The sequence below is a fragment of the Nyctibius grandis genome, chromosome 25 (assembly GCF_013368605.1).
Source record: "Nyctibius grandis isolate bNycGra1 chromosome 25, bNycGra1.pri, whole genome shotgun sequence".
In the NCBI taxonomy this organism is placed as follows: Eukaryota; Metazoa; Chordata; class Aves; order Nyctibiiformes; family Nyctibiidae; genus Nyctibius; species Nyctibius grandis.
The window spans coordinates 666,351-678,908 of NC_090682.1; the positions used below are offsets into that span (position 1 = coordinate 666,351).

Sequence of the window (12,558 nt, forward strand, 5' to 3'; positions counted from 1 at the left end):
GCCAGTGTGAGCAATGTTTTAGGGTAGCAGAAACCTTCAGTTCCCCACCCAGGATGACAACTTGGGGTCCCATCACATGTGGGAGACACATCAGCACAGTCCTGGAAAAGCAAGAGGTTTTTTTTTCGTGGGCTGACAGGATTGTTTAGCACAGGGAGGTGAGACCTGGCTTTCCTCCACGTCCTTGCAGAGGGGAGATTTTAATTTGCCCTTTTTGGCATTATTTTGCACGTTGTTCCCTCCCCACTCCAAAGGCTCCGGTTTCCAGTCACAGGGACCATCCCCAAGGATCCACAACCACACGCTGAATTTCCACAAAACCCCACGCCTGCCATGGGAAAAGGCAGTTTTCAGAGACACTGTCACCAAAGGGTGGCAAAAGGTGACGTTCCTGGAGAATAAATAAAGACCGAGTCAGGGGTTTGTCAGAGAGTTTTATTAAACTCAGGTGAAAAAGGAATGATAACAAATCATCTCTTGCAGATAACGATAACAAACCATCTCAGCTCAGTTCAACTGTGTAGTGCAAGTGCATGGATTTCAACTCTCCTGTAAAAAGGAAAAGAGAGAGGTTAAAGCACCTTTGCAGAGTCCCTGGAGGGGAAGGTGCTCGTGCTCAGTCCAAACTTTGCTTTTAAAGATGCAAGACGCAGCGCTGGGTGCGAGGGACACAACTCCACTTGCTTCATCGGCTCTTTCTGAGTGCAGAAAAAACAACGTGTTCACCTCCAGAACAGTCTCCTGGTCTCCCTTCCTCGTTTATCACCATGAACCTGGGATTTCCTCTTCACTGGGATTGCTGCCGCTACCTGCTGGGGAGCGGTTTGGCGTACATAGGCTCCATGAGGTGGTAAATCAGGAGCAGGAACAAGCACCCGAGTAAGACCAGGCTCATCACAGCCAGGAGGACGAAGCGGCCGATAAGGAAGGTGTCCACGATCTGCAGAGACTGGGAAAAAAGAAAGACCACAACATATGTTAGAGCCTCGGTCTGCTCCGGGAGCCTGGAGGGAGCACGCCACGTCCTGGAAAGGAGAACTGGCAGAGAAGATCGCCCCGGGAGGAAAACCTTTGGGGTTCCCCCAGATTTCTCCCCTCGTTTTTCATTCCTGACACAAGTGCTCTCTGTAGGAAGCTTCAAATGCTTGAAAGAAGAATCCTTTTCCTCTGAAAAAAAAGCCACTCGTGGCAAACCTAATGTGGAGGAAAGGAGCAGCACGGTACCGAGCACAGGGAAGAAACAAGAGTCCAAACCTGCAGCAGCTCTCCCCGGCCACAAACCTCCCAGCGCTGCGAGGAACTGCGCACGATTCTTCCCTTTTAAAAGGGAAATGGTGCGGGGAAAGGAAAAAAAAATGATTTAAAAAAAGAAGATACAGCAGCAAGGAAATACACGGAAGCCAACCACGAGAAGGCTCGTTATGAAATCATCCTCTCGGCTCCTGAGACTACCCCAGAGCTTCGCTCAGCCCCGGCTCCGTTTTATAAATCGCCTTAGCGCGCGCTCAGCCTTGGTGTTGCCGCAGAAAAGAGTCTCTTGTGAGCAAAGCGTTGGCTCCTTCTGCACGTTTCACTTTTTAATTAGCCAATTAGCAGAGTTTCGGTGCAGAAAGCCCAGGTCATGTATTATTGATAGTCAGGGCAGGTCCAGTCCAATTGAAGATCCGCAAAAGAAAAAAAAATAAGCTTTCCAGTTCTGTCGGCCTCCTGGGCACAAACACGCGCTCGGCTGCCCTTCATCTCGCTTCCAACCTTTACAGGAGCAGGTCCCAAGCAAGGCAGAGAAAAGAAAAGCTACAAGAATCTTTAGCAGGGATTTACACGGATCCAGAAGGGCAATAATGAATGCGCATTAATAATCAAACAGAGGAAACAGCACCTAAAATGCCACAAAACTTTGTGTATTCAAAGCTCAAAGAGCTCTGGGAATGATCAAGATCGCAGCTCAGGCAGCCTGATGCGACCCAAAATCGGGGGAGATCCCCACGCCTGACAACACAGACAAGGGGCTGTCTAAAAACACAGATGGCTCCATGCTTGAGCGTGGTAATAACCAACAACAGAACCAAAATGCAGTTACTGGGCTTTAAAATAGAAAACAAGAGCTGCGGGGAAGTGAAAGGCTACAGAAGTAGAGGGAAAATTATCAAAACTACCTGTGGGTATCGGCGTGCTCCGGGGTGTGTTGGAAAATGGAGGCAGGCGGGAGCACAGAGAGCCAGGCCCGAGCTGTGAAAGGGGATGGCAGAGGGGGAGCAGAAGCTGCTCAAGCTCAGGGCTGGGAGGGATAAAAGTACGGGTGTGATCCCTGCACAGAGCCCCTCGGGCCTGGGGATGGGAGAACGGGAGCTAAACCCTACGGGTCACGTAAAATGGCACGTAAATAAGGGATTTTGTTAAGGAGATAAACAGACCCCGGCTCCATGAACAACACAGCCCGCACCTACGGGAGCGTGCGCCGGAGTAGAAGCCACAAGAGACCGAAAAGGGAGCACAGGGTGATCCCTGAGGGAAAGGCCCATCTCCAGGGCCCATCCCTGAGGGAAAGGCCCATCCCCATAGCCTCAGGGCAGCAGTTGTGGCCATCCCTGAGGGAAAGGCCCATCCACGGGTGCTTGGGGCAGTCCTTGGGGTCCATCCCTGAGGGAAAGGCCCAACCCTGGGCCACATCCCAAGGGAAACGCCCATCCCTGGGGCCTTGAGGCAGCTCTTTGGGCCCATCCCTGAGGGAAAGGCCCATCCCCGGGGCCTCAGGGTGGCAGTCGTGGTCATCCCTTAGGGAAAGGCACATCCTCGGGGCCTTGGGGTGGCCCTTGGGGGCCAGCCCTGAGGGAAAGGCCCATCCCCGGGGCCTCAGGGCAGCCCTTGGGGCCAGCCCTGAGGTAAAGGTCCATCCCCGGAGCCTTAGGGCAGCCCTTGGAGGCCAGCCCTGAGGGAAAGGCCCATCCGTGGGGCCTCGGGGCAGCCCTTGGAGGCCAGCCCTGAGGGAAAGGCCCATCCCTGGGCCACATCCCGAGGTGAAGTCCCAGCCCTGGGGCCTCAGGGCAGCCCTTGGAGGCCAGGCCTGAGGGAAAGTCCCATCCCCAGGGTGTCGGGGCACCCTTGGGAGCCAGCCCTGAGGGAAAGGCCCACCTCCAGGGCCTTAGGACAGCTCTTGGGGGCCAGCACTGAGGTAAAGGCACAATCCCGGGGCCTTGGGGCAGCATGTGGGGCCTATCCCTGAGGGAAAGACCCCTCCCCAGGGCCTCAGGGCAGCCTTTGGGGGCCAGCCCTGAGGGAAAGACTGAACCCTGGGGCCTCGGGGCAGCCCTCGGGGCCAGCCCTGAGGTAAAGGTCCATCCCCGGAGCCTTAGGGCAGCCCTTGGAGGCCAGCCCTGAGGGAAAGGCCCATCCGTGGGGCCTCGGGGCAGCCCTTGGAGGCCAGCCCTGAGGGAAAGGCCTCAGGGCAGCCCTCGGGGTGCAGCCCTCGGGGTCCAGCCCTGAGGTAAAGACCCAACCCTGGGCCACATCCCGAGGTGAAGTCCCAGCCCTGGGGCCTCAGGGCAGCCCTGGGGCCCATCCCTAAGGGAAAGCCTCATCTTCAGGGCCTCAGGGCAGCCCTTGGAGGCCAGCCCTGAGGGAAAGTCCCATCCCCAGGGTGTCGGGGCACCCTTGGGAGCCAGCCCTGAGGTAAAGGCCCACCTCCAGGGCCTCAGGGCAGCTCTTGGGGGCCAGCACTGAGGTAAAGGCACAATCCCGGGGCCTTGGGGCAGCATGTGGGGCCTATCCCTGAGGGAAAGACCCCTCCCCAGGGCCTCAGGGCAGCCTTTGGGGGCCAGCCCTGAGGGAAAGACTGAACCCTGGGGCCTCGGGGCAGCCCTCGGGGCCAGCCCTGAGGGAAAGGCCCATCCCTGGGGCCTCAGTGCGGCAGTTGGAGCCCTCCCTGCGTTAACATCCCACCACCCCCCGGGCCCGTTTGGCCACGCAGGCCGTGCCGTGGGCTCACCTCATCGGCGGCGACTGTGACCGGGCTCTCGTCCTCCCGGGGGAAGAGCAGCAGCGCGGCGCTGAGGACGGCGGCTCCCAGCGTCACCAGCACCACGGCGAACCTGCGGGGAGCGGCTCCAGCACCGAGCCCGCCCTGATCCCATCCTCCCTCCCACCCTCCCCTTTCCCGCTGCTCACCGGGCCCGGCCGGCAGCGCGGGACAGCCCCAGGCAGAACAGCAGCGCCAGGCCCCACAGCACCTGCAGCACCAGCACCCCCGGCCCTACGCCCAGCACCGTGCCCGCCATGCCGCTCCGCTTCTGCCCCTTCCCCCTAGCAACCGCGCCGCGATGCAGCCCACGAGCCAATCAGCGCCGCCAGACGCTCGTGCGACGCTTCCCATTGGCTGAGGGAGTGACGCGGGGGCGGGGCTGTAGGTTTGCCCGCGCCGCGAGTGGCGGGGGCGCGCCGCTGATCTCCGGGGATCCGGGTTCGGGTCCCGGTCCCGGTCCCGGTCCCGGTCCCGGTCCCGACTCTCCCAGCATCAGTCCCGGCTCTCCCGGCGCCGGGGATCTCGCAGGACCCTCCTCCAGCCGCTGCCCCTTCTCCAGCCTCTGCCCCTCCCGTCCTGGGACACCCCCACCCCATCCCGGTTCTGGAAGGTGCTCCCGGTATAACGGTAACTTCCCCCCCCACACACCCCTGACTCCCGTTGCAAACGGATCGGTGCTTAATTAACCCAGCGTTGCTCGTTGTAGCAGCCAGCCAGCTCCTGCCCACCCTGCTGTAGGGACCATCTCTGTTGGAGCAAGGTTTTAACATCCCCCCCCCGCCCAAACCCCGAAACTGAGCTTCCCACACCCTCAAAATATTTAGGGTCAAAATCAGGCAGATTTGGTTAATACAAACACGGCAGAGTTTTGCACTGCTGTGGGACAGCCACACCAGGAGTCAAGGTCCTCCAAGCCAAGCCAAGGAGGTTTGTCAAGGCACAGAGCATCTTTTAATATCAAGACAAGAAGGATTTTAATTTTAAACCCAATTTTCTGCCTGTTTTTAAATCCTGTTTCTTCCCCATTGCATCTCACCCATCAGACCCTGACCGGTGTGGTTTGATGGGTGACTTCATGCCCGTACTCATGGCTCATCTACCAGTTAACCTGAAAACAACATTGATATATTCAGTTTTTCCTCTCAATGACTTGAAGTCTGATGATACCTTGCATAAAATGTCACCTACCTGATGTTTTCTTTCTGTCATTTCTTTTAATGGGAGGCATAAAACAGCGATTAATTATGCCACGCGGCACCGACCTGCCTTTTCCTGCGATGAAATCAAAGTCACCGGCGTGACATCAACCAGTTCGGCAAGCAGAGCGCAAACTGTCTCCGACACCTGCCTTTACTTGGCATCGAGTAGGAACCGCCTGCCAACATATTAAAAGCATATGTTTGATAGCAAACTCCTTCTCGTGATGTTAATCCCACCCAGAGAGGGTTTTTTTTTCCTCTGCAAACCCCACATTGGCGATGTCTGTCTTCGCCAGCGTTTTCCAAACCCTTCTCTTCCGTTATTCCCCATGCTTCCTGCTCCTGCTGGCAATCAGAAATGATAAATTTGCTTCTGTTGTTCGAAAATCTCCCTTTGCTTTTCTCTATTTTCCCATTTATTTGCATTTTTGGGATGCCAGTAGTTTCTAAAACCCCAAATTTCTTCATAGCCCTGTTTTCACAGAGACTCTTTCTGCCATTCCTCTTCCATCCTTTGGCTTTCCATCTAAAAGTCATTTTTGTCCATCAGCCAACGAGTCTTTTCCTTTACTGCATTTTCCTTTCTACCTTTTATCCGCAGCTTTAACAACATCTTTAACCCATTCCCATATCAACTGGGTCTTCACTATTCGTTATCTCCTTCATCTCCTTGGTGCTGCCTGGTAGTTTCTTGATGCCGACAATGACAACATTAAGCAAGTTCAAGAGGTTGCAGCAGAGATCTTGGATCATCCAGCTATTGAACCCACTGCTGGACCACGCCACGTCCCAGATATTTGGCCAGAGGTCGAAGAATCAATCTGATATATGCCCCAACGGCCAGGTTTAGCCATGTTGCCTGTTGGTTTTAATCCCATCTGGTTTATCCAGCGTAGTTGGGCTGGTGGTAACTCAAGCACTAAGATTTGGAGATGAAATGATGCCCAGCATCCCAACGTGCTCCAAAATACCCCTATAATATTTATTTATATGGCATATATGGTGTTGCAACAGGGCTGTGAGTTTCTTTGAGCACAACGGGGGCAAACTGAAGGATGCTTCATTGCCATGGGTGGGTTTTCCCAAGGAAAAGATGAAGAGGTTTTGCAGTATTTCTTGGCAAAAGTATGAAAAAGATCCTGATGTTGGAATTGAACAAAATGAGCTTGGCAGAGAGACAGTGAGGCTAATTAAACACTTGGCCCAGGAGGATGGAGAGGTCACCTTCCTTCAAGGGCTGCAAGGCAGGATCAGATGGATCAAAGCTCTTTTGTAAGATGCCCCTTGAGGAGCAGCCCCTGGAAATGGGGCAGGTTTGGGTCGAGATGGTCTGGTTTTGGCTTAAAAACTGCAAATCCACCATACCTGGCTCATCCCAGTGGCCAAAATGACGAACATGATCTAATATTCAATGATATTAAACGATCAAGCTCTTGGCGGCGGAGTTGGAAGTGCTGAGGGAATTGATTTAAAACTCTTTGCGCAGTTGTAAAACTTGGAGTTTTACGGCTGGAGCGCCCTGACGCTCAAATATTAGAATTAAAAAGAAACATGCGTTGATGCAAGCAGGAAAATATTCTGCTCCTGATTTAAAGACTAGCGAATTGCTAAATATTTTTATTAGCGGCAAATTTGCAGCTTGCTGGAACTAATTTCACGCCCGGTAGATATGGAGCTTAAGCTGGGGATGGCGTTAAATTACTCTCTTGTAAAGGTATTTAAGTCTTCTGATGGTGACGCCGTTAGATGGTGGGGACCTGGCTGGGGACCCCCTTTTTGGGGTGCCTCCTCGTGGGTTGGGAGCCCCAGGATGGCAGCTGGGGAAAGCCGAGCTCTTGCAACGTTGGTACAAACCCATCATTTCCCCCTCTGCCAGGTGCAATAGGAACCACCAACCTCCCCTCATTTGCATAAATTTGCTTACAGAGATTCGCTGCAAACCAGTGCAGGAGTGGGACGGTCGCAGGGTCCCAGGATCCTCCAGCCTGAAAAGATGCTATTTGTATTTTTGGGGTGTTTTTGGCATATTTCAGAGATTATTTAGGATATTCAGAGTTTGAGTTAATTGATTTTAACATTGATTTAATTGGCTTTGAAATGGATTTAATTGATTTAGAATGTATTTAATTTATTTTAAAATTTATTTAATTGATTTTAAAAATTTATTTAATTGATTTTAATTATTTGAATTGATTTTTTAGTTAGGATATTCTGGGTTTAATTGATTTAAGAGATGGGTAAAGGCAGGCACGGCTGGATCCCTGAGTGCCCTCCGTGCCCGTATGTCCACATCTTTGTTGTCCAGAGGTTTTACACCTTGGAGATGGTTTTCCAGCCTGAATCCCTCCGTCCTCCTCCTGCAAAGCCTCCGGATGCACCAGGAACCACCCAGCTTAATGCAATGGGGAAAAAACCATCCAGTTTCGGTTTGCCCGGATACAAACTGGGACAGGTGCAGGGATGGGGTCGGAGGATGCAGAACCCGAGAAAGCAAAGCGAAGGCGTCGAGAGGATCCGATTACCCCTCTAAAAATACCTCCGGGAGGGTGGCAGTGGTAAACAAGAGCTATTTAAATCCTCCGGTCCACTTTCTGCGATGGAAATACATGAGGTTAAATAGTTCTCCCTGACTTCTTGGAGGACACAGACGGCCGAGAAGTGCTCAGTTGGCCTTTTCCGAAGAGAAATCCCTAAGAAAAGAAAGTTAAAATAATAGAAGAGGGTTTGTAATGGCTCCGGTGGGGATACAGCTCTCTCTCGCAGGAACCCACTTTGGATTATCTTTCTCTTGCTGATGGCGGAAATCAATTTTAATCGTCCTGACGGGAAATGAGGATGTAAGACTTCAAACAGAACAAATCCTGCGACGTTCAAAAAATAATAAGATGGGATATGAAGTCCCTTTTAAAATAAAAAAAAAAAAAATCCCATCCCAGCGAGAGGAGATGCCTCTAAAAGCCTGAAAACGCCTCAGCTGGTGGGAGGTGGAGGAGCAAAAGCATTTGCTGTGGTGGGACAAGTTCGACCCCAACTGAGAAGCACTTGGAGAACGTGAATGGAGGAAGACGGGGTGTCTTTGTCATCACCCGTTACGGTTCAGAACGCTCCCAAGTGGGAGGAAGTTGGTGTTTTTTTGGTTTTTGTGACTTTTTATACTAAATGCAATTTTAATTCAGTCCACTGAGTACAAATAAGGCTTTTTGATACTTGGCTTTCCGAAGTAAAAGCAACTGCAGAGTGATATCCCTAAAAAACCTAAAAAAAAAGTCGTATAGGTGTCTTCTAGGGATGATTAAATGTCATCATGCCCGCATAGGGTGACATTTCCCCATGGGATCAAAGGCCCTGGGTAATATCGTGACAAAATCTGACCCAGCCAAGGAGAGGAAGGAGGAGAGAAACCTCCTGACAGACTTAAATTGGGTTGTAGAGCCCTCCCTGGGTGCTGCAAGTGATGGAGCAGAGGCAAAGCTAAAGGAAGGAGGCAAAGAACCGATGGAAAATTAATACAGGAAGGTCGAGGGGAAAAAGAAAGGCAAGAACAGGGCCTGGGGAGATGCTACAAATTAAAATTTGCTTTTATAATGGCATTCTCAAAGCTACTAAAGCCCATGGTGAGATGTTTTTCCAAGAAACTTCTCTTTTCCATAGGTTTCTCCACGAAATGCTATTTCCCATCAATCTTATCCTTAAAAAGGGCGTCAATATAGGACCTCCTTGTGTCAATGCTTTTGGAAACCTCTTGCCTTTACCCCTGTCAAACTCTTCCTCCTTCCAGCCCAAGAGTTTTTAGGTGAGAAACCAAGGAGTCATCGATAATGAAACCCTCGATCCTTCACTTTAAGTGGCTCATCATCATTAGTTCTTTTGGTATTCCTCGTAATGGCATTAATCACCGGCTGCTCATTAGACTTTAATGTGCCCGTAATATGTTCATCCGTAGTAATTCAATCGCAATTGAGCGGTTGATAATGTCTCCTTATTGGAAAGGGTTGGCGACATTGACGGGCGCTGTCCGTCCATGGTAGGATGGTAGGTGGCCATGAGCAACCAACCTCTGCTGAAATGGCCCAAATTTGTGGGATATGAACGTGGCAGTTGCCGCAGTCCCCAAGACTTTGGTTTCTTTTGGCAGCCAAGCCTGTTTTAATCATAGTTTTATCCTCCACTCCTTGCAACACGTTGCTCTCGCCCTTTTTCATTTGACATAGATCGATTCTTCCCCCGCTCCCCAAGCAGCAGCTTGGAAATTATGTGGCTGTTGTTGTTGTGTTTTCAAAAAAATTCAATTTCTTTCCTTATTTGTGTGTGGCGGCAGGGAAATTAGTTGTGGTGAGGACCGGCTGGGCCTGGAGCAGCAAGGTCAAAGCACTGCGTGGCTCCTGGGAGCTTCCTTCAAAAGTCATAGTGTTGCCCTTAAGATTTCCTCTCCCTGAGCTCTGAGTATGTGGGACGTGGCTTTTATATCCCAAAATTAAATTTTGGATTTTCACACACCTCAGGGTCGTTGGCAAAAAGGATGTTTTCGTGTATCCAACCATCATAGCGCTCAATCAACTCATGGCTTCGGCCTGCCACGTGTGGAAAACCCAAGGCTGGAGATCACCTACCTCTTGGGGACTTCTCTGGGCTGTGCTGACCTCCATGGCCAGATGTTTCTGCTCACCTCCAACCTGATTTTTTAATTGCTGGTAGACGGCAAAAAATATAGGAGGTGAGTCCGTCCTGCTGTGTTGTGACTTCGTGGTCCTCCCAAAACCATGCACCAGTTGCCCCACATTCTCCAAGGGCATAATTTTCTTTCAGCCATAGGGTTTTGGTCTTGGACCCGGGGATCTTCGCATCCCAATGGATGCATAAAAGTTATTTTGCTTTCCTCTCCTTCTCTGGAGACTTTCAAGACCTATCTGGACGCGTTCCTGTGTAACCTGCCCTAGACTGGTCCTGCTCTGGCAGGGGGGTTGGACTCGATGATCTCCAGAGATCCCTTCCAACCCCGAACGTTCTATGATTCTATGATTCCTTTGCCTGTGGAGGAGATATTCTGTAGTGCTTTGGTTTTCTCACGTCCATCAGCAAGTATCTGAGATAACTCCAGCAGCCAAGCGTATGAATCATTTAGATGGTATTTAAGATCCTTTTTGGTAACCTGTGCAAAAAAACCCATAAAGGTGGTTAATCAAATGGCTTCAAGGGCTATAAAAAAGCAGAATTCAATCCCTGCAAACTTTCCTAGATGTAATTTCAGGAGAGATCAAAGATGACACTAACGTAAGGATGTAAAGCTACTCCAAATTCAAAGTTTATAGTCCATCTGTCTCTTTGCTTCAGGGAGCCGGTATTAAATTTATTGCTAAATAAAACAAATAAGCCTCGGAAAAGTCGGCGTTGAAATCTGCATACTTTAAGAGAATTAACAGAGCTCTCTTGTTATGATGGCTGCTTCTCAATTTGCATCTTTAAAGAGTTGTGACCATGTCTCTGCTTTTCCCTTCGCTGGGTCCTCTGAAGCCAGGGGCCGGTGCAGACGCTTGGCGCCGCACTCGCATCGCTGCGGGTGCAAGTTGAATTCCCGTCGTGGCCCGAACCGAAACGAGGGGTGGGGAAGGGATGCTGAAGCCCAGCCAAGGTGAAGAAACATCTCAGGTGGAGCCATAATTTAAAAGGGTGGGATTCAGCGTCTCCACGTCGCTTTTGCTGGCTGGCTGGTACCCAACTAAGGCAGATATCCAAGTGAAAAATAAGTTGTGGGGGGTTTTATTGGCTTATCCCATTAAACGACTCGAGTTTTTATTTTCCCAGTGTTTTATGGTGTAGTTTTATGATTATTTAGATTTTTTTATTCCCTCTGCTGCGTATCCCTCCAGCCCATCCCTATCTCAACCGGCCGATATCACCTCCGGAAAACAGCCTCCAAATCTTGCCTGAGTGCTGGAGGTAAGTCACTCTAAACACTCAGATCCTCCTTTTTTTATTTTTTTATCTTGAAAATGCTTGAGAAAGGATCAGTCGATCAGATGCTGGCAGTAACTTTGCATGGGAGAGCCTGAAGGAGCAGCAAGAACCAGCCACGGACTTATTCCCCGCCTTGAAATTAAACATTAAAAAGGAGTAAGTTGGCAGCGGGGATTTTCTAATCAAAATATATATATTATGTCATTTATCCGGCATTTTTCCTCCAGAAGGACCCCAAAGTGTCACCATTAACGAGCCATCATTAACCCCTGCTCAGCCAGTGTGGGGAGGGGAGAAATCTCATTTTTGCAGGGATTTTCCCACTCGATCCCAGCTACTCGGCGGAGCCAACAACAGGGAAAAATAATTTCTTTTGTCTTTAACTTTATTATCGATCCATCAATAAAATAAATAAGCTTTAATCTTATATAATCTTGCATGGGAAAACCTCCAGGAATATCTGGCCATGCCGGCATCGATCACTTTTTCTTAATACCTCCTCCTTGTGCCTACGGATTATCGATAGAGCCTTTAATTCTATTCTCCCACATATTTATCTGTTAATACTTGTCAAATCCGTTGCTTGTAGAGTTACGTGCTATTATTTGTGTGCCTGAAACTGTTTAAAATGCTCGGTGACTTCAAAAATGATGCTGTCACAGAATCACAGAATCAATCAGGTTGGAAGAGCCCTCTTGGATCATGGAGTCCAACCATTGCCCTGACACCACCATGTCAACTAGACCAGGGCGCTGGTCGCTTCGGTGCCGTCAATCTTTTTGGCTTTACTCTCTTCTTATTCCCAGAAAAATCATGCGCGGAGGTAAAAATAAACGTATTTAAGAGGAGGAGTTGTCCTGCGGGTATCCGAAGTATCACAAACTGAGGGAAATCGGCTTTAATAGGAATTCTTCTAGATAAAATTTGGGGCATCCCTTAACTTCAGCGCAGATTCGGTGCAAACATCATTGGGTTTGAACAGATGATTGTGTCCGTGTGTCCAGTTCCAGGTTAATTATGTTGTTTTTAAGGCTGCGTTGGACAACGCTGGTTTTTTTCCCTGTCTTCTTGAAACTCGTAACTGGAAAAGGTTTTGAAAGGGGTGAGAAAACATCCGTATCCTAAATGTCTTCTTGAATCCTGTGTCCAGTTGTGGGCCCCGCACTTCAAGGAAGGTGTTGAGGTGTTGGAGCGAGTCCAGAGGAGGGCGACCAAGCTGGGGAAGGGTCTGGAGGGTCTGACCTCTGAGGAACGGCTGAGGGAGCTGGGGTTGTTTAGCCTGGAGAAGAGGAGGCTCAGAGGTGACCTTAGTGCAGTCTACAACTACCTGAAGGGAGGTTGTAGTGGAGTGGGAGTCGGCCTCTTCTCCCAGGCAACTAGCGATAG

The 12,558-nt window shown here is 50.4% G+C and overlaps 1 protein-coding gene across 2 annotated transcripts; it reads right to left on the bottom strand.

Moving 5' to 3' along the window:
- Nucleotides 1-421: 421 nt before the first annotated feature.
- Nucleotides 422-5,830, bottom strand: TMEM218 (transmembrane protein 218). 2 transcript variants are annotated; one of them, XM_068418315.1, is made up of 4 exons: nucleotides 5,207-5,830; nucleotides 5,055-5,126; nucleotides 3,986-4,088; nucleotides 422-949 (listed from the first exon to the last, which is right to left on the bottom strand). In XM_068418315.1, exons 2-4 carry the CDS (start codon nucleotides 5,105-5,107, stop codon nucleotides 806-808), a joined length of 300 nt encoding a protein of 99 aa, XP_068274416.1. In that variant the 5' UTR covers nucleotides 5,108-5,126; nucleotides 5,207-5,830; the 3' UTR covers nucleotides 422-805. The 2 variants fall into 2 exon arrangements, with proteins under 2 accessions (XP_068274416.1, XP_068274415.1); XM_068418314.1 differs by lacking the exons at nucleotides 5,055-5,126; nucleotides 5,207-5,830 and adding an exon at nucleotides 4,165-4,287.
- Between the last annotated feature and the right edge of the window lie 6,728 nt (nucleotides 5,831-12,558).

Bases quoted from the DNA above. Each gene is read 5' to 3' on its own strand.
- TMEM218 (XM_068418314.1), bottom strand. From the start codon at position 4,274: ATGGCGGGCACGGTGCTGGGCGTAGGGCCGGGGGTGCTGGTGCTGCAG. The intron at 4,089-4,164 runs GTGAGCAGCGGG...CGCTCCCCGCAG, and splicing joins CGCGCTGCCGGCCGGGCCCG to GTTCGCCGTGGTGCTGGTGA. The intron at 950-3,985 runs GTGAGCCCACGG...CTTTTTTCCCAG, and splicing joins TCACAGTCGCCGCCGATGAG to TCTCTGCAGATCGTGGACAC.